Raw genomic sequence first — 27,380 nt, 5'->3', positions numbered from 1 at the left:
TTTTTCTCCACTTTCTTCCTTTCTGTCGAAATTCTTGATCTGTTTCAATGGCCTACCACAACCTCCCCTTTGCTTTCCGAGGTCTTCTTGACTGCCAACCTTTATTTCTGTCTTATTTTCAATCAGCCCCTCATTTCGTATTCTGATTCCTATATATATATATATATATATATATATATATATATATATATATATATATATATATATATATATATATATATATATATATAGAGAGAGAGAGAGAGAGAGAGAGAGAGAGAGAGAGAGCGACGCTCTTGCGCGAGCACAGCCAGCACGCTTGAAACACATGAGTGACGTCTGCGAGAGCACTCTCGAGTGTGCGTGTGGTCGTATCTTGCTGGAAAGTCCACAGCGGAAGCCTGGAAAGAAATCCTGCCAGAGGCTGCTGCTGACTCACAAGGCGCGCGACAGAGCGGCGGCACCATTCAGGCGTGCCTGCCTGCCTCCGCGGTAGGGGGAAAATTAGGCCTGTTTGCTCGATTTCCTTCATATTGGAGAAGAAAATAAAAACAAAACAAGTAGCGACACCCCAACCACATATTTGGTCACTTAATTAATGTCGCTTTAATGTGGGTTTTCACGCTGTGTAACGTGCACACTCAAACATCAGTCCGGAGGCAGAGCTATATATAGTACACCCAATCACTGGCAGCGGGTCTTTTCACCTCGCCTTGACTTTGCTGCCATTGGAAAACATCCGCATTGAACCCTACGGGAGCAGTACCAGAACTTGTTACACGGCCCGCGCCGACGTCAGCCTTGTTGTTGGCCGCCCCACGCGCCGTTGAATCCTGCGCTCTCGTGCAGCGTGGTGCACCGTGGTGGATGTTCTTAAATTACACTCGAGCTATTAGTAACCGGGAATTTGTTTTATTCGCGAGTAGTTGTGATCCCAACTAGCGGGCATTAGTTGGCGCCAAATTGACTTGTGGTTTGACTATAGTTGATTTGAGTCAAAATGTCACACACCAAAGGTGACAAGGACATATATATATATATATATATATATATATATATATATATATATATATATATATATATATATATATATATATATATATATATATATATATATATAGAGAGAGAGAGAGAGAGAGAGAGAGTGGGGAAATGAGGGGCTCGTTGATTAAATACAGAAAGATAGGTATATATATATATATAGCGAATCAGAAAATAGAAATGAGGGGCTCCGTGAAATAAGACAGAAAATAAGGGTTGGCAGTCAAGAAAACCTCGGAAAGCAAAGGGGAGGTTGCGGTGGGTCATAGAAAGAGATGAAGAATTTTTTGAGTTGAAGAGAAAGTGGTGAAAAAATGCCCGCCGGGTGGGATCCGAACTCACGACCTCCAGAATACCGGTCTGGTGCGATAACCACTACGCTACCGGCGGGGTTGTTTCCCCAGCACTTTCTCGGGTATTTATGTTAAGGTATTTTTGTTTCCTACACTTGGGGGTGGTAGCCAGCGCCACTCGGACTACTCGGGGTGAAGGGGACCTTCTTTTTAAGAACCCGGGCCGTGACTTGAGTGTCTACGACATGTCGAGAGTGGTCGACCAGCATTGAACCCTCTTATACTCCCTTTGGCACCAAGACTGCCAGAACAGAGGCCCTCGCTAAGCATGTAGCGAATCAGAAAATGGGAAAGGAGGGGCTCCGTGAAATAAGACAGAAAATAAGGGTTGGCAGTCAAGAAAACCTTGGAAATCAAAGGGGAGGTTGTGGTGGGTCATAGAAAGAGATGAAGAATTTTTTTAGTAGAAAAGAAAGTGGTGAAAAAATAAATACCCGAGAAAGTGCTGGGGAAACAGCCCCGCCGGTAGCGTAGTGGTTATCGCACCAGACCGGTATTCTGGAGGTCGTGGGTTCGGATCCCACCCGGCGGGCATTTTTTCACCACTTTCTTTTCGACTCAAAAAATTCTTCATCTCTTTCTATGACCCACCACAACCTCCCCTTTGCTTTCCGAGGTTTTCTTGACTGCCAACCCTTATATATATATATATATATATATATATATATATATATATATATATATATATATATATATATATATATATATATATATATATATATATATATATATATATATATATATATATATATTTATATATATATATATATATATATATATATATATATATATATATATATATATATATATATAACATATCTTCATCTGTTTAAATGACCCACCACAACCTCCCCTTTGCTTTCCGAGGTTTTCTTGACTGCCAACCCTTACTTTCTGTCATATTTCACCGAGCCCCTCATTTCCCATTTCTGATTCGCTATATATATCATTTCGTTCCGGTTCAGTTCCAGTTCGGGCACTTGAACCGGTTCACGAACCGGTTCGATGAGTTGAATTATCACTGAAATTAGGGAAAAAAATTTAGTAGTTTAAAACGACAAACAAAAATACAAACAAAAATTTAAAATTCTGCTGTTTCTCAAGGGAAGTGGAGCAATTGCAAAGCAAACTTTAAACAATTACGAGATATTAGAGAAAAACAGATGAAGGGGCGAGAATTTACCACCTACTTTCTCGCCCAGATTTTATGTTGTCCTAGCGACTATTCATAAAGCCACCGCCAAGAGATATGACGGCGGGATATATTTTCGGTCCTTTCCTTTTTTGTTGAAATCGCAATCGTCGCTATGGTATCGCCCATCAAGCTATCCTTGAAGCCTTAAATTTAGGCGTGCGTACTGGCGCGTTCAAACACCAGCGCCCAATGGCGCACATTTTTTATATTTGTAACAAAACAGAACAATCCTACAGCAGACGCATAAATACTACCAATGAATTAGATTTTTCGGTCACCCTGAATAATTGTTAACTGTCACCTTATCGAATCTGTTAGCCACACTTTTGTTAAAAGCAAGCTTTAGTTAACGCTCAGTCACTGCATTATTGCTCTGACCACTGCAATTCCTTTTGCGATAGCTACACCGGATGTGTGCATTACAATCAGTATATATGTCATCGTACCGCCTGATCCCCGGCCATCGTTCCGTGTGCTACATTGCGGAATCTTATAACAGATTATGCTGTTACCAAAATGAAAGGGAAATTCGACGCGCGGAGCATGAGACGGGACTTTTTTGGGTAGACGCTCTTTAATTCGTTCACAGCAGTACTCCCCTCCGGAGCGAGTAGCAGTAGAAGTAATGTAGCGAGTTGGGCAGTCAGTACAAGTGCACATTTGAAAAAAAGCAGATCTGAAAGAGACAAAACTGCAGAACAAGCAGAAAAGATGATCGCTGGGCGAAAGGGGCAGTGCGAGGTATCGGCCTCCCTTTCCGCACGTGTCATCTGCTTTGTTACTGTTTCTGCTTCCAAGACAAGGTCGAGGGCTGCAGTTTCTTTCCAAGGGATTAAGCGCGCACCTTAACAGTTTTCCCTGACACATCTGCTGTTGTTTGTATCTGTATAAAACGGAACTTGTCCACTGTACTGTCCCCAAAAACTGACCACGGAACTCACGTCCTTCGCATTGATGACACGTTTGGTTGTAAAAGGCAGGGCAAAGAAAAGTCCAGAGCAATAGCCACGTTTTGGTGCTTCTTTTTACTTATTTGGTTTTACTTACTTTTTGTGTAATGTTTTAAAACAACGTGATTCGCCTTTTCTAACTTGTTGTTTTTCGTGTAACCACATTAAAAAAAAACTGCGCATTTGATTCCCCGTACTATATCTCTGCTCCGAGGCGCAGCTTACGTTGCAGGCCGGTAGTATTATTTTAACCAGCTGGTGATATTAAACGCGGATCAAAATCTCTATACACGGACGTTCTCGGTCAGGAAAACAGTCGTGGGGAAGGGAGATCGAGGCCACTTGTGGTCAGCAGCACACGGCTTAGCCACTGAGCAGCTCCTGGGGTCACACTTGTCAAGTGTTAACAATCTGCAGGTGTCGGACCTTTTTAAACAAATTATAAAATGCAAAAATTTTGCACACATCGGGTGTGGGGTTTCGCTGTTGCGCAGTAGAGCACTCCCGCAGCCTGACTGCTCCAATAAAGTCGCAGCTAGGGAAGGGCAAAGTCATTTTATATTCCCTGCAAGCTGCCGAGAATGACATTTCGTTTGGTCAGTTTGCACTACGTTCGCGCTTCCAGCAGCAACAGACCGTTGCTACATTGGTGCTCATTCATTTCCCCTGTTGTTACATAGAGCGTGATAGTGTTCAACTGTCTGGAGGGGAAAGTTCGCGAGCGGGTGCGAAGTTGATGGTACGTGAAAGAAAAAAAGGTGTGAATTGCATTGACTGTGCAATATCAACAACGAAGGGTCGAACCATTTCGGCATGAACCGGTAACCGTAATTTCTTTTTCGGTTCAGTTCCGGTTTGGGTTCAGCGTGCTAAAAAAAATAACGGTTTGGGTTCGGGTTCAGTTCCGGCAAAAATACCGGTTCAGTTCCGGTTTTCGGTTCGGCTCGGTTCCGGTTCGACACCCCGATATATTTGTATGGTGACAGCTTGTTAACGTGTGGCTGTATATTTGTTGATTGGCCAGATCCGGAATGACGATATTCCTACAAAACACTCCCGCATCACTTGTCCTTGTCACCTTTGCTGTGTGACATCAAAATCATGTAACTGTACACTGATGAAGGCAAGTCCCGTTGCCGCTACGTAAGTAAACGTTCTTTGTTATTGTTCTTGTTGTGTATGCGACTCTTATACTATATATATAAACGCACCTCGGCGTTGTACTATACAATCTGTTGCACTACGTCCGCCCGAGAGGGTCCCTAATGCACCTCGATCCCGTATGTACAGGGCTTTTCACACGCTTAGGGGATTTAGTTAAACCCTCCTTGAGGGTTTGCATATCTTTCTTCCCAGTTTCGCGGTTGGATGTAGCTGGCAATGCGGGGAAGAGCTGACCGAGTGGGACAGAAAACATGAGTGATGACCTATGTCTTGTCGAAACCTTCTTGAGGTCTGGCGCTACATTTCGTGGACTCCCGGCATCCCTTCGGGCCTTGTGCTGTTGTATGCACGCTACTTCTCTCCCTCGGCCCGCTAGACGTTTAGAAGGAGGTCTTTTATGACTGAAAAAACAGGGGGAGAGAGAGAGAGAGAGAGAGAGAGAGAGAGAGAGAGAGAGAGAGAGAGAGAGAGAGAGAGAGAGAGAGAGAGAGAGAGAGAGAGAGAGAGAGAGAGAGAGAGAGAGAGCCTGCTGTCGACGGTCGGCTCCCCTAATTCTCAAAACGGGATAACATTACAGAGTGGGGTACGCGAAGGACTATAGAATAGTGAATAAGCGAAGGAGAAAAATATTGGTAGTTACGAAAGAAGGTTTTTGTTTTAATTTTCCAAAACAAATTCAACATAGCGAATAACTAATAAATTACATACAGAACGGCTAGCTGGTATAACAGTACCTGCTTATATGACTGAATTATCGCAGAAACAAATTAATCTTCGTGAGAAAAGCAAAAGCATCGTGGGGTACGAAAAGTCATGCCTAATTTGACTTGTGTGTAGCCTGCTGGAATTAAAAATCATTGAGTCTTTTTCTTCTTGTGACCTGGTTCTCTAGGATTATTTCGAAACTATTAGAATTAACAGAAAACATTACGCCACGCCTCCGGCCGCGGCATGTATACAGAGTCCAATTACACCACCATTTTTTTCGTCATTTTTTTCTTCAAATACACGCAGCGTATACATGATTCTAATGTACATTCAAGTCCTGCAGGTCTTGAATATAGATTAAAATGATTTATAAGCTGCGTGTATTTTTGAAGCTTCCTTAAATTTTCAACAATTTTAGACGCATTTGTATCGGCTTAAAATATAGGAAAGGACGCTATAAACACCAACTCGACCAGATTTAGGGGAAATCCCCAAGATGGAGTAAGTTTCTGTAAATGAAAGTTTGACATCCACCTAAATGCAGCCATACGGCTACAAAGGAAAGCTATACAGCTTTCTCGGAAACTTCGCAGTTGAAGAAAAATTCGTCCTGGTCCAGGACGAAGCCATACAAAGCCATACATACATACATACATACAAGCCATACATACATACGGCTACAAAGCCATACAGCTTTGTAGCCGTACGGCTGCATTTAGGTGGATGTCAAAACTTTCCTTTACAAACACCAACTCCGCGCAAGTCAATAAAGCGTGTTGCATTGGTTAAAAAAATTACACCATCTTCCTGTAGGGGAACCCTGAGTAGTATGCAAAGCAGCAATGAGGTCGATTAAGTGCCCATTAGTTTTCAGTTCGTCGTTTCCGTTAGGTTGAGGTACGTAGCTACCGTTATATTTACAGTTTGGTTTCCATGGTAACTACCACCCTTTTCACTTACCGGAACTACGAAAGGGGAAATTGCGTTGAGCCCATGGCTGTTTCGCATACTACTCAGGGTTCCCCTACGGGAAGATGGTGTAATTTTATTAGATGCGACGGGGCTATGTCCCTCCCTTGTCGTTGTTGCGCCGTCCACACCCCCACTGCGCATGCTCGGCTTGCTGAACGCCCGGTGGTGTAATGGCTCCTGGAGCGGCAGTGTTACCGGTGCCTTCCTGGGCCGGCCCGAGATGAGCCGAGCAGGCGCAGTGGGGGCGTGGACGGCGCCACAACAAGGGAGGGACATAGCCCCGACCATGAGATGCTGGAGCGACAATGTTGCCTGTGTCTTCCTGGGCCGGCCCGAGACGAGCACGCTCCCCCTTAAAGGGCTCCTGGAGCGGCAGTGTTGCCGGTGTCTTCCTGGGCCGGTGGATGGACCGACGACGGACGACGGAGCCGACAGCAAGAGATGCTTTGCATCTAAAAGCCGAGTGTTCTATTAGAAAAAAGGTACAGGTTTCTAGCGAGAGGTTGGCTCGAGAATCAGGGAGTATTGTCAGAAGTACAATGCAAAACACAAGCCACAATCAAGGAAGTGTTACAAGTTCTGACGCTGCAAAAGCAAACTATGGGACCACGGGCGACACCGCTAGTTGCGTTTCGTGATGCATAGTGATGCAGAAATGCGTTAATCTCCCCCATGAGTAAAGAAGAATTGGAAGTGGAGGAAATAAGCAAAAAAGAAAAAGCCCCTCAAGTTGTACACAACGCATGAAAATACCTTTTGTTCTGGTTTCTGGAAGCCGTTTAATACCATTCACCATAGGTTCAAAAGCAGGCATAACAAATAATTTTACAAATATCCTCGGGTATTGTATGAGCAGCAGTATGCAACTGGGAGAAGTTGACTCTAGGAGCAACAACAAAAGCCTTGAAAAGGTCTACAAAGCTCACTTAATTGCTACGTTGGCGTTGTAAGAAATCATCTTTATAAAATGAATCTTCTACAAGAACATGAGGTTAGCACCCAAAGGAAGAAAAAGCTAACTGCTTGCAAAAAGTGCCCAGATTTAAGACGTGCCGCCAACGAGAAACCGACAACAGGTGGGTCAAAGCTGTATCTGAGATAGGAGTTGGGGTCGTGCGATACTTTTTGCTGTGCTGAGAGACAACGTTAATTACGAACGATATAATCAGTAATGTGTTAGCGGTAACGTCATGAATTGGAGTGTCCTAAAGTAGTGCAGAAGGCTACTGTACGGTGGCAGAAGACTGCAGGATAACATGCGCAGGACAGCGTAAGGGCAGTATGAATGTTCACAGCTTCTTTCGAAAGGCAAAAGAGTTCTGAAACATGCACTCGAAAGGTTGGACATCTTTAAAAGTCTGTACATTGAATCCTCACCGCTTTTAGCACCATCACAAGCGTAATCTTTTCCGCCGAGTTGCGTGCTCCATTAAAAATAGCTTCTAGGCACTTTCGATTTAGTCGTGGCCGTGAATATATTGCAAACTGTCGTAGAAATATTGCGCAGGCATTGTTTTACTTTGGCCGGGTGGCTGAATCGAGTCACAGACAGACAGACGGACGGACAGACAAACGGACATGCAGACCAAAATTTCTGGGTTTACGTAGCCCAAGAATCGTCTTTAAAAAAGTGCAACGCACAACTGCAGACCGTATCCACGACGCGAGCCTCTCGCAGAGCACCGACCAATTTGCCCTGGGTTGAGAAAGGGGGGGGGGGAGCGTTTTTGTTTCCAGGCGCGAAGGGCTGAAAAAAATAAGGCTGATGCTTTCTAGGACGATTTGAACATTTTCCCCCTGATTACTGATAAGTACAGTCAGACAGATCCTAGATTGTCTCCTTCTGTCTACAGGAAATAGGTAATTTGTCAAAACTGCAGGGGGGAGGGGGGGTTCAGTTTTTATAAATAACAAACGTAAACCGAATGGGATGTCTAGCAGCTACTTGTAATATTAGTCCGTGCACTTAACTCAAATTTCTGCTCATGGCTAAATATTGTAGAGTGGCAAAATTTTACTGCCATGAGTGTAAATAGATTGCGGTGAGGGCCTATCTCTTACTGATGCAGCACTATACATCTGCTGGAATTTTTTATATTTAGCCTTTAGCCGAAATGAATAAAGTACAAGCGAATGAAAAAAAATGGCTTCTTTTGACTGACGAGAATGTTGGTATGCCTGATGAAGGGGAGCTGAAAGAAATTAGGTTTTTGTTTTATACCGAAGATTGGGCATGTTCTTACTTTCTTAAAGTTTCTACATAATCAAAAAGACCGTAGAACTACGTGAAGAGTTAACGAAGCTTGAATTTTCCGGTATGCCGTCTCCTCCACTTTACCTTAGGCTCAATGTGTCGGAAATTATTAGGGGTGTCTGAGGCTTCTTATATCCAGACCCCCCGCTTCAATAATTAAAGGAGCTTTTACATTCGCATGGAACTGTTGCGATAGAAGCCTCGGTGGACTAATTTTTACTTCAATCAAGTTATAAACATTTCCCCTTGATAATACTGTCTAATGGATAATTAACTCCGGCCAATTCTTGCTGATATCAAAAGAACAAGTGTCGAGAAAGACGAAAAGGCTAATGAGGCCTTGAAATAAAGACAAAATGTACTAAATTCGGCGAATAGAACAGATCGTGATAAACAGGCGCAGAAACGCAAAAAAAATTCCGGTCTTCAGCTTTAGTAGCGCTTGTTTGAAGTACCAAACCCCCAGCTGCAGATTGTGCAAGAAAAAAAAAAAAAAAAAAAAAGGCGTTTGAGGTGCACCATCTGGCTCGAGGCCTCTCCGCCGCAAAGCGTTGTTGTTGTGCGGAAAAGCCAAGTCCGAAAGCCGCTCCTGCCGAGAAGGCGTGGTTCCGAAGCATGCATACACGCAAAATACAGCATGGCAACTACACATAAACTGCAATCTTTCAGCTGGCCGCAACGTATACGAAGGAGTGCACGCACTTAAAAGGTATTTTGTTGTTCAAACACGGGTGCTCAAAAATAAACAAACCAATGTTTACACAAGATTAGCCATTTTACAAGAGATGTGAATAAGGGGGTGAGGGGGGGGGGGGGGGCGAGGACATTCTGAGCTGCCGTGTTTGCGTCTACACCCCAGAAACTACTCAGCTAGACTCTGTGATACCACATTGAGGAAGTTTGTGAGTTTGTGACACTGGCTTTTAGCGTCGTGAGCCCGAAACCTATTGTCGTGAGCAGTAAATGGACACTATCCTAACTATCCTAACTTTATATTCTGGCTACAAGTATGGGCCTGATTTTCTCAGTGTGTGATGTCATTAAAACATCATCGGGTGTCTTTAGCTGTTCATTTTATTAACAGATGCTTCGCCTTATCTCCGGAAAAAAATGAAAAAAAATGCCACAATCATCTGCTAAAAAACAGTTTTTATATCAAAACGAGGAGATTAAGGTGTTTTGACGTCGTAAACCGTTGGGGCAAATCTCCTGAAAGTAAAAATATTGACAGGCCAAAACTAGAAGGTCTAATATTTTTTGCGCCCTTGTACAAGCGATATAGTGCAAACTCCTCTGTAATGCTGGTTTCTATGAGTCCGTTATAGAAATTACAGGCCAAATACATCTCCGACGATTGTCTTTCAATGCCAGCCATTCTTTGGTTTGGGATAATTGCTCGTTATTACCTCACAGGCATCCACAAATTAGAATCACTGGGTCCTCACAGTAAAGAAATTATGTGGTACGAGTAGTGCTTGCCCGTGCGCGCGCATGTGTGTGCGTGTGTGCGTGCGTGTGTGATTGCGTGTGTGTTGGTGTGTCTGTGTGTGTGTGGTCGTGTGTGTGTGCATGTGCGTGCGTGTGTGCGCGTATCTGTGTGTGTCTGTGTGCGTGTGTGCGTGCGTATGTGTCGGTGTGTGTGTGCGTTCGCGTGCGTGCGTGTCTGTGTGTGTCTGTGCGTGCGTGTGTGTTGGTGTGTCTGTGTGTGTGCGTGTGTGTGCATGTGCGTGTGTGTGCGTGTGTGTGTCTGTGTGTGCGTGTGTGCGCGTCTCTCTCTGTGTGTGTCTGTGTGTGTGTGCGTGTGTGTCTGTGTCTGCGCGTGTGTGTGCGTGTGTGTGCGCGTGTGTGCATGTGTGCGTGCGTGCGTGCTTGTGTGTGCGTGCGTATGTGCGTGCGTGTGTGTGTGTGTGCTTACGTGAGTGCGCGTGAGCGCGTGTGTGTGTGCGTGTGCGTGCGTGTGTTTGTGTGTGCGTGCGTGTGTGTGTGTGCGCGTGTGTTGGTGTGTCTGTGTGTGTGCGTGTGTGTTGGTGTGTCTGTGTGTGCTTGTGTGTGCACGTGCGTGTGTGTGCGTGTGTGTATGTGCGTGTGCGTGCGTGTGTGTGTGTATCTGTGTGTGTGTGTCTGTGTGCGCGTGTGTGCGTGCGTGTCTGTGCGTGTGTGTGCGTGTGCGTGCGTATGTGTGTGCGTGTGTGCGCGTCTCTCTGTTTGTGTGTCTCTGTGTGTGTGCCCGCGTCTGTGTCTGTGTGTGCGTGTGTGTGTGTGCGTGCTTGTGTGTGCGTGCGTATGTGCGTGTGTGTGCGTGTGTGTCTACGTGAGTGCGCGTGAGTGCGTGTGTGTGAGTGTCTGTGTGTGCGCGCGTGTGTGTGTGCGTGTTTGTGTGTGCGTGTGCGTGTGTGTGTGTGCGTGTGTGTGTGTGTGTGTGCGTGCGTGCGTGTGTGTGTGTGTGTGTGTGTGTGTGTGTGTGTGTGTGTGTGTGTGTGTGTGTGTGGGCACGCGTGCGTGCCGCTTATTTACGCCAACGGCAGCTGTTATGTCGTATTCGAGCGCACTTATGATATGAGGCCAGGCTTTTAACCGGGATCAGTACTCAAAGAATCTTCGCAATAAAGCACAGAAGTTAACGGAAATTACTGCAGTAGCGGTGTGTGCGCGTACTAGAATGTTGGTCCTAAACGTTAGAAATCTTAAAATGACACAGTATGCTTGAGGGGAAAAAAGCAGCCAGTTCGTACGCGCATGAAAACCCCCGAGGCTATGCTGCACTGCAATGCATCTGTGGGATAAATAGTTACGATTAAACGAACAGAGTAGGCAGTGACGCATGGGGCCTGCGACACCCAATGCTTATATAGCCATTTTGCCCTGCGCGTTGTCACAGCGATGGCCGCCTTGTGGAGTCGAATGGCACGTCTGGAATTGTTATTTGCGGAATCTGCGGTCTTGGATACAGTGCTTGGTCGGTTGCGTCGCGGCCACACGGACCCTTGGCGATTTTTCAAGGAACTTCTGAATACGTTTAAAGCAAAGCTTTCTACCTCTACCCCCCAACGGTTCTTTCGCGACGGTTGGTGTCACCAGAAAACTCTAGCGAACAAATAAAAGAATGTACTGGCACCGCCTGGAATCGAACCTGGAACTAATAGACTAACAAAGCGAGAACCCCTTGTCTTACCGATTTAGCTACGAGCCCACGCGAAGACTGGGAAGACTGGTGGTGTACTCACCAAGCACATCTACGGGTTTACCCCCTGCGTTCTCGCTGAATGCCACGTGAAAGCGTCACGCGACCACTCACGCCCGTCTAGCGGCCCTGTGCGCACCTTGCCCATGTGCTAAGAGTTAAAAAAATCAAAGGAATCTCGCACCAATGCATGGCATCTCAATTCTAGTAAGCCAATGTGCTAAAGCCTGTGGCCTCCAGTGTTCACGTAAACAATCACAGCTCCTTGTCGTCCGCCCTCACGCCAAACCAAGGAATACATTCAAATACTCCTTGATGGCCAGGTCATCACTCCAAGCCCCAGCATCAAGATCCTGGGCCTACATCTCGAGGCTAACACCAAGAGTGACGTCACCTTGCAGCGCCTCAAAAACAGCATTAATCAAATCATACACATGATCAGGCGAGTTGCCAACAAGAAGCGAGGCCTAAAGGAATCCGGTACCTTTCGAATAATTGAAGCTTTTGTACTCTCGAGAGTTACTTACGTCAACCCCCTGTCTTCTACTCGACAAGGAAGACATAGAGCTGCTTTATATTGTCACGGGACCAGTGGACAATGCCCCATGGCGGCATAGCTCGGCATCGAAGACGACGATGAAGAGGGCGCGTGCAGACTCAGCGGACTCGGCCATGGCCGCTTGTAAATACTGTAAATAGATCGTTCTACCCCATTACATCGTTCGTCTCATCTATGGCCTGCCGCCGCGTAACATTTTGGTGGAGCGTGCGGGGTACAGTCCCATCCCGGCCCCGAGCTTCACCTCGCCACGACTCATGAAGCGGTTCACCCTGGCTCTTGGAAAGCGTCGGCCCAACCCAGCCCCGGTGAGCCATGGACGCGACCATTCCCCAGCCCCGTGTCCCCTGCCCATGCCCCGCCGAGACCAGACGAACTGACCCGCTGAGACCAGACGTAGAGCCGACAACGTTCCCCCTCCCAGATTTCCGGCGCTTCTCCGAGGGTTTTGGATGCTGCCTCGTGGGGTCGGCGGTGGTCACAGCTGTTCCGGGGCCGGTGCTTATCACGACCATCACCATCATATGCGGCGGCCAGAACTTCACTGTATATACTCATCCCATCTCGCCCTCACCGCATCTATCGACGTCAAACTTTCCGGCTGTGCGTCGACATCATCGAACCCGCACTGGTTGCTACGGACGGATTCTCCGCGACGGGAAAAGCCTTGCCCCGAAGAAAAATTGAGATACTGGTGCAACAGCTTGTGGATCAAGAGCTACCTGGAGATACCCGGTTGAGAGGCTCCAATAACAAAGCGGAGCGTCGTACAGGCACATCCAACCACACAGCCCCCGTCTTCTGCAATTGCGCTCTGCCTATCAGCAACCGCGTGCACTGCTGCGGCTGGCACTCGAGCGCTGCTAAGACAAGGTCGAGCTGCCGACTCGGACCCTCGCAGGCGAAAAAAATCAACGGCACCGCCTTCGATTCGTATCCCTATGGCCTCGACCGGGACGGTCGTCTTTGCCCGTGGGGGGGGGTAGTGTCACGGGACCAGTGGACAATGCCCCATGGCGGCATAGCTCGGCATCGAAGACGACGATGAAGAGGGCGCGTGCAGACTCAGCGGACTCGGCCATGGCCGCTTGTAAATACTGTAAATAGATCGTTCTACCCCATTACATCGTTCGTCTCATCTATGGCCTGCTGCCGCGTAACAATATAATGATTAGAAAGGCGGTCGAGCAGGCCATTGGTCTTCTCATGAGTGCGTCCACCCAGAGGCTGCTTAGCGCGGGGCTCTACACTCTTAGTCGCGTCCCGGATAGCGTCCTATTTATATGCGGTGGGCAGCCTCAATACCGTGATATAAGAGGCCCTGACAGACTTCTTTTCCGTGACAAAACCTCAGGTGGTTACAGCACGCTTATATGCTGCGCCAACGACCAGTGTCACGGCTATATACTAGCGGACAGCCTGACGCCAGAAAATAAATAAAAAGAGAGGGGCAATAGTGAAGCTCCGAGCGATATGTGTGGCTTGCGGCGCATGCGCGTATTCCCGCTCACACAATGGCCCGCAACGTTCCTTTGCGGCGGCCGACGACACGCGCCCGACGACGCGGCGAAAGCCGAAAAACATAAAAAAAAAACTTGCGCGCACATGCGCAGTAGGAGTGGAAAAACGTTCGCGCGTGGCAGTTGTGGTCCGGTGGTTTGTCTTTAGCGCGCGTGCGCAGCATGGAGTAATTTCAGCGCGGAGCAAGTTGGGCTCCCGCGCTTTGACACATGCTCTGTATAGTTCATACTCAGTTCCGAGCGCTCACACTTTCTTGACCACGTTCGCTTCCGCTGACATCAAATGTGTGCACCGAAATCAGTGTAACAGGGGAAGCAACTGCAGTTGCTTCTCCTGTTACACCGACCCTGTTACACCGCCCACCGGGAACGCAAGCCAAGCAGCGGCGCCACGTCAAGCAGGCTGGTGTGTGTATTACGGGCATAGCCCGGTTGAACACCAGCGGATAGGTAAGTCCCTGGATTTCTTTTTTTTTCGAGGGGTGGGGGAGCGCAGACTGTAAGAATTTGTGTTTGCAGACAATATAGCAAGTACCACGAAATTATGCCTTTTGCGTCGTCGTAAGAAGCCCGCGCCAAAACCGTTCTCCGATACCCGGGATCGTACGGTAAATTTGACGTGCTTATAGAGAGGATTCGGTTTCCCAGTGCGGCGGCCGTTTTGGGATCCAGGAGAAAAACGAAAACGCTTGCACATGTGGGGTACTTCCGTTACCGTAATGAGTATACCGTGGTGCCATAAAGAATTTGCATTTTTACACGCGTCCCATTGTCAAGGTCAAGCCACATAAAACACAGTTTGAATTTTGTATTTTTCAATATTCTATGGCCACTGCTTGCCATTTTCGGTAAGAGTAGCAAAAAGTTAGCTATAACGTTTTATCGTAACTAGGTTTTCGCGTCGTCGTTTCGGCTAGTGAAATTTCTGGCACGTTGAGTAGTCTGGATCCTGTGGCGATTTGGAAAGGGGTGCGTTTAAGTGGTAAAGTTTTCACATGAAGCAACATTCATGAGCAACACCAGCCCCCATCTTGTTGTGTTCGGCACGGCTGTCGTCTGTCTGGAGTGTCAACTCGCGGTTTGCAGAAACATGATGCATTGGCAGCGCAAACGCGGCGCGGCGCCGGCGTGGAGGTTGCTCATAGCGGTGGCTTCTAATGTTGTTACTCAGCCTCCTGTAAAGGCGTTATACAGGAGGCTATGGTTACAGATGCGTTGGCTGTTGGTCGGTGCGCGCAGTTTACCTATGCTTTAGCAAAAGATATTGCTAGCAGTTTTATTCGATCTTTCATAAAGTGTTTTGCGCCATACTATTGGTGGAAATTGTTTCATAAAAAGAAACTAGGGCACATTACCCTCCGCGTGTAAAAGCGAACAGGGTTTTTTTACGACGTCCAATTGACGTGCCGGCGTCAAATAAAATTATGCCAAAGTTTTCTCGCACGCCTTTGCACTGAAAAAGCGCTCGGCCTTCCTATGTATATGAAGAAAACGTCCTTTTGGAGAGCTTTTGAATATAAAGCAGTAAGAAAGAAATAATTGCCTAAACTACAGCGATGCACTTGCCTGATTTATGATATTTTCACATATCTGCTAGGGTGTTGGTGATACTTCTGCTGCGCCCCTACAGGCTATACTGTTTTACCGCCGATAAATAACGCCACAATTTTGTACCTGGTCACTTTTTCAACTGCCATTTCTTTTCTTCACGCAGTGTCAACACAACAGAATGCTACCCGTAACTCGAGGTTTTTGAAATGTTTACAACGCTGTTTCCATTACAGTGCGACGAAATCCCAGAAGCAGCAGCTCCCGGCCCAAAGATTGCTGGGGGGGATTCTACAAAGGCCTTCTACATCATCGGAAGTGGTGTATTTCTACCCCCTCCTCTTCCCTTTCTCTCCCTGCGATACATATGTGGTGCAGGCTGGGAACCTCTTTCCCTCTCACAGTCACCGTACCTCACCTGGACCATAACTGAAGCCCGGAGAAAGTACTTTTTCTTTATTTGGTAATATATTACATTAGGACATGAGGTATACCCGTCAGCTTTAGGCCAAACATTGGGCTTTATACAGTCAGCAGCCTGCAAAAAAGATGAGTTTCCTCCCGGTTCAGCAAGCTGCTGAAAATTCCATAAATGAAAAAAATAATTTTATCTTGACAGGTCCTTATTTGCTCTTCCACAAAAGAATATTTTCATTTGTGTGTTCCATAAGGGCAATCTGCTAATATTTGTATTTGTTATTTCAGTATAAGTATTTCGTGTTCGTATTTGTATTTTTGATATCAAATAAAAAGAAAACATCGTTCCTTCGACATGGTGTCATTCATGTCATTTTAATCTCACACTTGTGCATGCTCATGAATTCGAGAATGACAAAATACTTAAAATTTACATACCCAACTCGGCTCTCTGTTCATGTCCCAAGCTCGTATGAGTAGACTATCACTTCAAGATCCAGATAGGTTTAAGGTATGCAGATATTTGCTTTACAGCTTTGCTTGTAACATGGCATTATAAATATAGGGAGTTTTTTTTAATTCGTGGTATGTGCATTGAGGCCTGATAGATCAGGTGGCAAAACACTGAGATTATAAAGGTAAAACCTCATTGCATGACAACTGAGGTCATGAACGTGTTCCATAAGTGCACAAATCACGAATGTGTTAGTGCAATTGCAACCATTGTAACCCATTTATTGGTGGCATTGTTTTATACGGTGTAAACTTCAGATGCACAAGTGTGCGTTCATTACCAAGTGCAATGTTTTTGGTGAACGGCCTTGAAAATGTTGAAAATGCTTAACCGCGACCTTGCGCTTCCGCGTACAATAAAATAACTCGTTAATAAAGGAAGCGCGAGTTAAATGAGACCACTTAAAAAAAGTTGCACAAATTAAGAGAATCGTCTACTAATGCTCAGCATTCTTATGCCGCTTCTCTTGATTGTGAGTCTTTTAGAGCCAAATTTCTTGATTTTTCTAAGTCTTGTCCGTCCAATTATCTCCATTTTCACTATTATAACGATCACAGGTGTTACTTGCGCCAGATCTGCATTTTTTATAAATGAAGGGCGTTACATGGCTCGCCATTTTCCGTATTTTTTATATTTTTCTTGGTTTTTCGTTTTTCAAAATTATGTTCGGCCAATTCTCTCGATCTACGCTATGATAACAATTACAAGTGGAATTTCCGCAAAATCTGCATTATTTTGGAAATGCAGGGTGTTGTACTGTTCGCAAGTTTCCGTCATTTTTTTTATATTTTTTTTATTTTTTGGTTTCTCAAAATTTGGTTCGACCAATGATCTTTACGATATTATAACGATTAAAGGTGGAACTTCCGCGAAAACTTCATTTTTTTGGAAATGCAGGGGGTTACAAGTTACACGGCCGAGCGCCTATCCGGTCTGCGCGAGAAAACGCTAAGATATTCTTTGTGTGCTCGCGATCACCAATTCTTCAGGCGACGCAGCAATTCTGCTGGCGTCGCGACACAATGTTATATAGAATGAGTAATTTATTATTGGTTCATTACATTACCACAGACGTAATTTACTACCGCCCCCTATTACAAAAATAAAGGTGAAGGCATGTAACCGCACCATCAGAAGAGCTACGACGAGCAGAAAAAATTCAGTACACCATTTCATGCTTGGTATACTTGCCACTCGTGACCAGACAACTCTTATGTTCAGCACGACAGTGTGCCTTACGTGCTAGTTATTTGCATGCAATGTCATAGGCCGTGGGACGTCAATGTCAAATGGACGTGGGCAGGGCATGTAATGCGAAGGCAAGATAACCGCTGGTCATTAAGGGTAACAGAGTGGATCCCTCGAGAAGGCAAGCGTTGCAGGGGGCGGCAGAAAGTTAGATGGGCAGATGAGATCAAGAAGTTTGCGGGGATAAATTGGTCACAGTTGGCACAGGACCGAGGTAATTGGAGAATAATGGGAGAGGCCTTTGCCCTGCAGTGGGCGTAGATAGGCTGGTGATGAGGATGATGATAATGAATGTCATAGGAGGCACTTTCCGCCAATGGCCAAGAATACTTTTGGTAACAAGGCAGAATAACTGTTATCAATTCCGTTTGCATCGATGGAATAAATCACCGCATGGCGCATCATACTGTTGAAACTGGCACAGAGCATGACAAAAGGTTTCCGCTCGTAACAATGTACTTAAAGCCCTCCAAACCGTAGTATTATGCCTCTTTGGTAGAGTGATTCGAAAACGGTGGTCTAAAGAAAGTCACTCGCAGCGGAATGTTTTATTTATGACTCCAGCTTGACGCGCAACAGCATGCAGATTACTTATAAGCCCATGTTTGCATTCCCCAGCAACCCGTGGGTCGTGGCGCAGTGGTTATGATACCCGCCTCTTCATGTGTTGCAGTAGGCCCAGGTTCGAGTCTCCGTAGGGTTGTGTGTATGTGCCTATGTGCACTTTGTGTGTCTCGTACGATGTAACATGTGTTAGATCATTCGTCACGGGATGCTGACGTTGACCTGGCAATGCGAGCGAAAAAAAAAACGGATAAACTCAATTCTGGCCGAGTGGCTGGTTTTTTTTTTTTCTTTTTTTTTTTTGGTGGAAAGCAACAAGGCCGCTTATTTGAGGGACCGTATGATTTGGGGGCCGCTTCGTAAGCGGGAATAGATTAGCATAACGGGCCGCGTAGAAAGATTACGGCCAGTGGCCTGCCGAACACACGGCCCGGTGTTTAGGTGGCCCGCTGGTTAGGCGGCCCTCAATACGGCCGCTTAAACGCCGGGCCGCGTGTTCGGTGGGCCGCATGTTTGGAGGGCCGCTTGCGCGCGAGGCCGCCTGAACCGCCGCTTTATAAGCGGCTTTAAAATGACGCGGCGGCCCGCCTGCATGCGGGTCGTATAACCAGGAATTGACTAAGAGTGTACAAAACGGTGGAAGAGCTGATAGAAGGCCATCTTTCTAACAAGAAGGTCCGACTCAGAACTGCGATGGGTAACCGCATGCTTCACCAGATTGGCTGGGCAGCCCAGAATGTCACTCCGCTTGACGTATTCCCAGACTCTTGGCGACTAAAACTAAAACCCTTTGCTTAGAATAATGAACCCCTCACATGACGAGGGTCACCGAAAAGCACGGACTGAAGCGCTAAACACCACCCTCGGTGGGGTTCATGCACTTATCTACACAGACGTCTCCAAACATCGAGGGCAGCAATACGCCATCATCGTGGCTACCTCAAGAACCAAACTCCTTGCGTGTACCTCGCTTAGGACCCAAGAAATGACGGCAGCAGAAGAGGCAGCCATCACCTTGGCTCTCGCTCAACCAGGGGTTCAGAGGGTAGTCATCGATTCCCAGCAAGCCTACTGGAATTACCAGTAGGGTTGGGTGTCCTGACCTGCACTGCGCGTGCTAAAAAACTACCCCTAAAAAGGTACCATTCACTCATCTGGACACCCCCTCACATTTCAATGGAGAGCAACAAATACGCCCACCTAACAAGCCTGCGCTTTTACCTGCCGTGCTATGGAGCTGCACGAGGACAGTCACACGCTTGTCACGTTCAGGGAGATAACCTAGCATTATCGCCTTCTGAGACACACCGTACGTTCGCCTTACCCTGATCTTTCCAGAGAACAATAAACTAATTTACGGCTCATACAATCCGGGCTCCTTCCCACAGCCTACGCGTCTTCACCTAATGTATCCGAATCGCTACGACGCTGAATGTAACTTTTGCTCAGAAGTAGGAACACTCCGCCCCGTAATCGGAGTGTGCGACTTTAGCCCTGAGCACCCTCCTCTTTTTCCGTCAACTACCCAACAAGAGCAATGGTAGATGCTGCTGTCCAGGCCCTCTCTACCTAGCCAGCTTCAGCGGGTGGACAGAACACAGGCCGTGCGGACTGCATATGGGCCCCACAGAAGGAATCACTCCCCAGGGCTGCGCTCTGGGCCGTTCAGAAATCTGAACAGAAGTATTTCTTTCTCCTCCTCCTTCTCTTCGCCTCCGTCCGCGGCGCAGAGACGGAGAAGACAGATCGTCTAACACCGGGTTGGAGCTTACTTTAATTTTATAAAAAAAAGTTTCCACTCTTGTGCTACACCAATACAACTGAACCAAACACCGTTCATGCTTAATGCATTGATTTAACCTTAACAAGAATATCTCTTTAAAGTAATAAATGGTGTGGTTAAGTGCATTTCACTTATCTCTGGTTTTGCTATTTGTAGAGCGATGTGAGTGAATTTAATTGACGTGGCATGGGTAATCGTTATGGGTGCCGTTTACAGCTTTGCTTTCCAACCACATTCACGGGGTGGATTGGCGCGATTTTTCAGCTTTCAGTACCTTAAATGCTTTTAGAACACAGTAAATAGACGCATCCAGAACTCAGATAAGATGGCCATGAAATATCCGATCGAAATATTATTACCTGCACCAGATAACTCGCAAATGTTCCATAGGGTTTTGCCTCTTTTCCTACGATCTTCGGAAAACGGGCATACCTTTTGCGTTTACGTAATGTAACACAGGAAATATCTCCACTGTTGCTCGGAGTCCTTTTAGACGCAGCCCTAAAACTTTGGTTGGCCGTTTTAAAGAAAATTTCAACAAAATCAAAGCCGATACTAAAAATGCTACGAACCAATCTCCCAGCGTCGTTTCGTGCTGGCGATAAGTTGCATTGGGCGTGCTTCCAATCACGCAGGAAATAGATAAAGCATATTTGAACACCGCTGCAGGGCTTCATTATGAGTGTAGGGGGTATATTTCCTAATATGACGAGAACTACACGAAACATAGTCTCTATCGACTGTATACAGCCCAAAATCTAACATGGCTTCTTCTCTCACGTTTATGCAACTTCACTGTAGTGTATATGGTATAACACTTTACACTACTGTACACAACACTGCAGCGCAATAAGAAAGAACAGTAGTTCAAGCTGACACGCAAAAGGCCGCCTATTTGCAGCGCGAAATATAACTTGTCATCAGTGAACTTCAAGTCATCCGTGAATCAAACAAACAGATTTTTTAAACGCCAAACTGTGCACAGCAGAAAAAGGAGTGACAGGACGAGGGCACACTCACTTGCAAAACAAAATGCCCAATGCAAATAAATTGTCGGAAAACCACAGTTTTCCTTTTAACAGACAATGTTTTTTTTTCCTTGCTTTCTAGGCTTTTCTGGTAGCAACCAGAAAGTCGGAAGCTAAGCTATGAAACATAAGCGTTTAAGGAACATGTATGTATACGAGTGCTGCAGAGACACGAATCATTTGTTACGCCGTTTTACAACCAGGCGTCTTTCAGAAATTCATCTAATCCATACAGATGACGCGAGGCTGTCATATGTGGTAGCGACAGTGGTTGCTTTGGGTTGCCAATACCACGCCCCGGAAACGTATTTTAATTCACATATACAACACACTCACAATGAAGGGAATTCAAGGCATCTTTTAGGATCCAACCAATTATACAGCTCGCCGTTAGGCATACTATACCCAATTTACGTTTGGTATTTAGGGCTAACTAGGGTAATTAGGGTTAACTCGTTAGGGTTGGTAATTAGGGTTAACTCGTAAAGAGGAAGGGTTATATGTTAAGAAATCAAAATGCTTTTATTTCAAATTCCTCCTTGTTTTAAAAAGGCCAGAACGCCATCCAAGCATAATTCATTCGATTATCTACTCTGTTCTTAACAGTACATCTTGTACGCTCATATACAATGTTTTACCCAACATATATCCCCAGGAAACGACACACACCAAAGGGGTGGCTCTCTAAAGAAATAAACATTAACACTTTGTTCACAATGTATGTATACAGTTGAACCTCGTTACAACGAACACTGACGTTGCGAATTATCGGTTGTAGCGAACTAAATACGAACTTTGGTTGGTCACGCTTGATTTCAATGAAACTCATTTTTTTATAACGAAACGGAAACCGTTAGACTTGCGCGCAATATCGGATATAACGAAGAAATATTTGACCAGGAGTCTGAGAAGCTATTTGAAAAAAAAAGAATCCCGCCGTCCTAAACTGCAGAAGTATAAAGGCTCTTTTGTTCGTGGACACTATGGAGAACTTCATCCTGATCAGTGCTGTGAGCAGCCACCATGCAAAGATCACATCCTTCATCAAATAAATAAGGACGCAAGCCTGTTTTGTCCAGTAAACTTTGTTCTGAGGCCTGTGCTGTCAAGTAAGCTTTGTTCTATTGTTATTTCACGTGCTCATGTTCCTGTTCATTGAGGCTGAAATGCAACGAGGAGAAAGGTAAGGGTTACCTTGTTTACAGAGGATTCGAAGCCTAAAATATACATTTTTGTATGAAGCATTTTTCTGCGAGCCAGATTGTCGATTTGTTAGAGCCGATTTTCACCCCTACTGTTACAACGAGTATCGGTTATAACGGACTAATTTGCTGTCCCGATTGACGAGGTTCGACTGTTCGACTGTTAGTCCTATTTGGTGCTAGCTGACGCATCGGCGGTCGCTAATAAATGAACGGCCTTTGTTTCATAGAGTCTAGTTAGCCATGAGTTGTAACTCTACAAGTCATATTCTGAATGTATCTCATGACTACCGCTTTCCACGTCTCTTAATTGACGACTGGAAATACTCGTTGACAGGCATCGAGTACCGCTCCTCGCCGAACTGTTACCGCTTTATCTGTCTGCACGGTTACCACTTTCTTTATGGCCGCCCAAAATCAAGACCACTGCTTCTAAACGCCGGAATGCACGCCTCTTCGTATTGTGGGTGTCTTCGGTTCGGTGTGAATGAGCGTGGAAAACTTGCAGTAGTCAAAATAAGTGTTCAGCATTTTTTTTGTCGCGTTGTACCAGTGTAATAAATTAACCAAATGATGCCGACGTTGGTTCCGCTAATTTTAGGAAGCCGTAGATTCAAGTTCTTACGTGTATATTGTATTGGCTGGAAGTATTTTTTCTGTCAAAATGGATGCATCCTTAAAATTCATGAATTAAAATGTATACCTAAAGGAGAAGTGCCCGACTGGCTGGCTGGCTGGCTGACTGACTGACTAACTGACTGACTGACTGACTAACTGACTGACTGACTGACTGACTGACTGACTGACTAACTGACTGACTGACTGACTGACTGACTGACTGACTGACTGACTGACGGACTCACTCACTCACTCACTCACTCACTCACTCACTCACTCACTCACTCACTCACTCACTCACTCACTCACTCACTCACTCACTCACTCACTCACTCACTCACTCACTCACTCACTCACTCACTCACTCATGCACCATAAGGGATAGTTCATAGCCGAAATAGTTAGTCGAAATAACAACAGCGTGGTTTGGGTAATTAAACATTTTTTTACAAATTTTCGCCTGACCGATCACCAGACAGCTGTCTAATGACGAGGGCACGGCTTATAATTCTTAATGCACCCTGATAATACGTGCAAACACAACGCGGCAATGCATGTATTTGCATTCAAGAAACCGAAAGAAAGTATATGAAGCCAGCACACATTAACAGTAAACAGTAGTGGAGCATACATAATCACATGCAACTATACTTTCCCCCAAAGTCTAATAATTACGCCGTTCATTTTGTCGCTCTCGCTTTCTGGTATTCCCCGTTTACTGCGACAGTGGCGAGCTTGAGGAAAGACCTTCGGAAAATTTTTCGATTGCCACGTAGAATGCACTGGGCTCTCGTATTACAGCACGCGCGGGAGATTGTGAACAGTGTTTGCACGTTTGTACAGCTGCTTGCGTCAATGCGATAGTTTGGCCTCAGGCTCATAAGGATTCGCGGCAACATTCAACGTTTGGTTCGATGGTTCGAAGTAACATCGTTATGAAATTATTTGTTCTCACTTTTTTTGCTGACCAGATTTATAGTCATAAAAATTCAAACTGTGCTTACAATTTTCAGGTTTCAGTCAACCATTAATGGTTGATCTTAGCCTGTTCCTGTCTCCTTTTTTCGGTCGTCCTATATTGGCTATGTTAGTGTAACGCCGTACCTCGTCGGCAACCAAGTCCCCCCAAAAATTAGCCACGCTTTAAAACCCATCGTTCGTGCATTAAAATTACAAATTTGAACTGTACCGTCATCCAATTGTTTAAATTTTTTTTTGATAAACAAAGAGAGGGTACAGCAGTACTCCAAAATAAAGTCGAAAGCGCTCACGCTTTACGATGCCCATGACGCGGTTGCTACGTGCCGAAAAGTTTTAGAGTAACTCCATTGAATTGCGCGTTAATTTTATTGGTAATTTAGTGCCGCACTCGTTACCGTTTAGAAATAGTAAAAGGTAACGCGATTCCGTTAGTGTTTTTCGAGTAACGCGTAGGAGACACGCTGCTCGTTACTCGCGCGAGTAACGAGCAGCGTGTGTCCTACGCGTTACTCAAAACTTTTACGGACATAGAACTTACTGGTTACATTTGACTACATAAACCATCTCTACCCCACCTACATTAAAAAGCTGGAGGAAGGATGTGAAATGAAACACAAATGCCCTCCGGTCCACATCAATTCCCCCCCCCCCTGCCACTTGGGCACACTACACCAAGGTTTCGTCCAAAATCGCGCGAGAAAAAAAAAACGCAGGTTTGCTTAACTGTCTCTAAGCACACACGTACACACACAAACTTACACATATACACGCCCCCGACAGACATACAGACAGACTCAGGTAAATTTTAAAATAATTTAGGTGCTATAGTTCCTTCTATTACTTCGAAGCTTGGTTGCTGTTGACGTTCGTGCAGGCAAAATTGTCCTGAAGCACCCTAACAAAAATATTTTCTTTTTGATGATAACTATTCAGTTTGACACGTTTGTTTCTACGTGCGTGAATCCGGTTCCTGCTTTAAGGATTCAATTCACGCATGTCATTAATGGTTGCAGTTGTAGTACATTCAAATTGTGATAAATTATAGTAGCGCGAGAGAGTAAGGTGCGTTAGGTTTTTTTTTTTGGTTTTTGTTGTTACCGTAACTCTAACACGTCACTCTTATTCAGAGGTAACGAAGGACGGTAACACGTTTTTTTATTTAAAGGTAATGGATGAGTACTTATTTATATATTCTTCGGTAATGCCTACAAGACTGCTCCACACATGGTGGATATGAACATTGCTTTATAGGCTCGTGAGGGTGATGCTGGTGTAAATGCGCACTTTTTTGAACATTTAAGCGGATTACGTGGAACCCATGGTACCGGTGAATCGAACACGTCCCGACATCTAAGCGGACTCGTTAAGTACGGCCGGCCAGTGACGGCTTGCTCGTGTAAAGACGTGGCTCGATCAACTGTAGCGCGTACGTTGGAAACACCAGCAACGCATCTGCGTGAATCTGTCCCTAAGCATGCTTCCAGACGTGTGTGGCGCGTTTTTAAGCGTTTGGCTGTAGAAAAATGCAGCGACATTGTAAATTGACAATAAATATAATCAATATTTTTTTGCTGTTTTAGTTTCAAACAGCGCCTTCACAATTACATGTGGTTCAGTGAACCGTATCGGCGCCAAACACATACTATATACTTCACGAACTAAAACTACATTTATAGAGCCTATCAACGGTCGGGGCTGTTATTTTCTTGGTGGAAGTGGAAAAAAACATGTAGGAATAATTAAAAAAAGAAGCGTGTGATGGCCTGTCCTTCGCACCGATTGCGCATCTCCGAAAATTTCGGCTTTCAATCAATTTCAGAGGATGTGCCCTGTGCACCATTAAAAGTTCTACCCCTTCGACGGATTTTTTTTTTTTCAGTTTTACAGACATGGTTGCATCTCATGCAGTGACTACTTTTGCTTTATAGGCTGCGTGTAGCAAATAAGGTTGCACAGCTGGATTAGCAAATGAGGCCTAGCTGCGGCTACAGTTTTCTTTCCTTGCCGCCAAAGCATCTGAAGTTTGCGATGAATCAGTAATAAAAAAAGGAACGCTCTGACGTCTCTTATAAGTAGTTTTGCGCCAAAATAAAAGTTAACGGTAGGTTGAGTACCGAATGTTGCATAAACGACAGCATCTACAGCGACGCTAAACTTCAGTGATCACCCCGCTTGACATAACCGCCGAGCCGGATCTGATTTCAAAAAAGTGCCCTAAAAACTGTAGAAACCACTGAGGCAAAAAAAAAAAAACAATAATAAATAAAAACACCCGCGCTTTTTGAAAAAAAAAAAAGAAAAGAAAAGAAACGCGCTTCACTTGATATAAGAAGCCCTATGACGCGTATGGAACCTCGATGTGGCAAATCGGCCTGCAGTATTCGGCGTTGAAGCAAGAACCGTGCCAAAAGCACGCCTCTTCCTTCAAGTCGGACGCGTAAAGACCACATGGGTCGTATCGTTGGGCCACCACGCTAAGGGCACTGGTCGCAAACGAAAGCCAACGCGCGGGGCCGGCAGAAGGGCAAGCTGTTCGTACACGCGAGCTGAGCGCGGGGCCCTTGTCGTGCACGCCGGCTGTTACGAGAATTTTCCGCGCACAAAAGAAAAGCCCCCGTTCCTTTCGTCGAAGGAGGCTTCCGGGGAGCATGCATTTCAACCGTTCATCACGACGACATGCCGCCCAAATTTCCCTTTTGGTTTATCGACGGGCAACAGCTTCACTGAGAAGAGGGTACAATCAAAGCGGCCAGAGTCAGTCGCGCAAGTCGCTTATACGGCAGCGCGCAGTCTGCCAGGGCCCGCACATGTGAGGCATCACGCGCACTGCCTTCGGTCGACTGAGGAAAGGTAGAGTCGCTGGCGCGAGCTAATTCTCCCACCTACCTCGTAGTACGGCCAGTCGTCCATCGCTGCCGTCGCCGCTCCGCAGAGTGTGGAAGAGATCCAGCCGTAATCCACCAGAAGAGACATTCCAGGTGCGACGGGCAAAGCCGACGGTGCACCTGTGGTCCGGAGCCGATGACGTCCGACTCAAGCACGGCTTCGAGCGAGGGGACGGACCGACTCTTCGCCAATCGGTCGGTGGAGGCTCGTCTGCGAGACGCCCACGCGGGACACGAGGTCCTCTCAGCGCAAGCCCTCCCGCGGCTGCCGGCGCCGTAGACGACGGCGATGACGACAACGAAGCACGAACTGCCGGCCGCCGACCGGCGGGCGCCGAGATTCCCGAAGACGGAGCCGTCGGCGAGATTGCACCACGCGAGTCCAGACCTGGCGTCGAAGAGGCGGCGACCGGCGCCAGCTTCTTCTCCCTTCGTTCCGACAGGGGGCGGTCAGGAGGACCTGTCTTCTTCCTCGGTACAGTTCCTCAGGCACGCGTGCACTGCGCCTGTGGCGTTGTCCGAACGGCAGCCGAGGCGCCGCGGTCTGGTCGAGTCACCCGGGAAGGCTGCGGAGGCTTGTGCGGAGAGGACCGCTTTGCGGAAGCCGAGGATGCTGGGCCAGTCCTGAGGGGCGACGTTGAGATCATCACTCGCAACGCCAGTGTCGTCGTCCCGCCGTCAGGAGGGCACGTGCTACCTCTGCGCGGTGTGTCCAA

The 27,380-nt window shown here is 46.2% G+C and overlaps 1 protein-coding gene across 1 annotated transcript in view; it reads right to left on the bottom strand.

Moving 5' to 3' along the window:
* LOC144177635 (nuclear factor NF-kappa-B p100 subunit-like) overlaps positions 1-26,814 on the bottom strand; it is a 184,530-nt gene extending 157,716 nt beyond the window's left edge. Inside the window, exon 1 of the mRNA XM_077705272.1 lies at positions 26,666-26,814. Coding sequence (XP_077561398.1) covers positions 26,666-26,752 — 87 coding nt within the window. The 5' untranslated portion in view covers positions 26,753-26,814. The remainder of the gene's footprint in view (positions 1-26,665) is intronic.
* Between the last annotated feature and the right edge of the window lie 566 nt (positions 26,815-27,380).

This window comes from Haemaphysalis longicornis, unplaced genomic scaffold, assembly GCF_048455015.1.
Source record: "Haemaphysalis longicornis isolate Haplotype H1 unplaced genomic scaffold, Haemaphysalis longicornis Haplotype H1 scaffold_1, whole genome shotgun sequence".
Taxonomy (NCBI): Eukaryota; Metazoa; Arthropoda; class Arachnida; order Ixodida; family Ixodidae; genus Haemaphysalis; species Haemaphysalis longicornis.
This window is presented reverse-complemented; position numbering and strand designations above follow the sequence as displayed.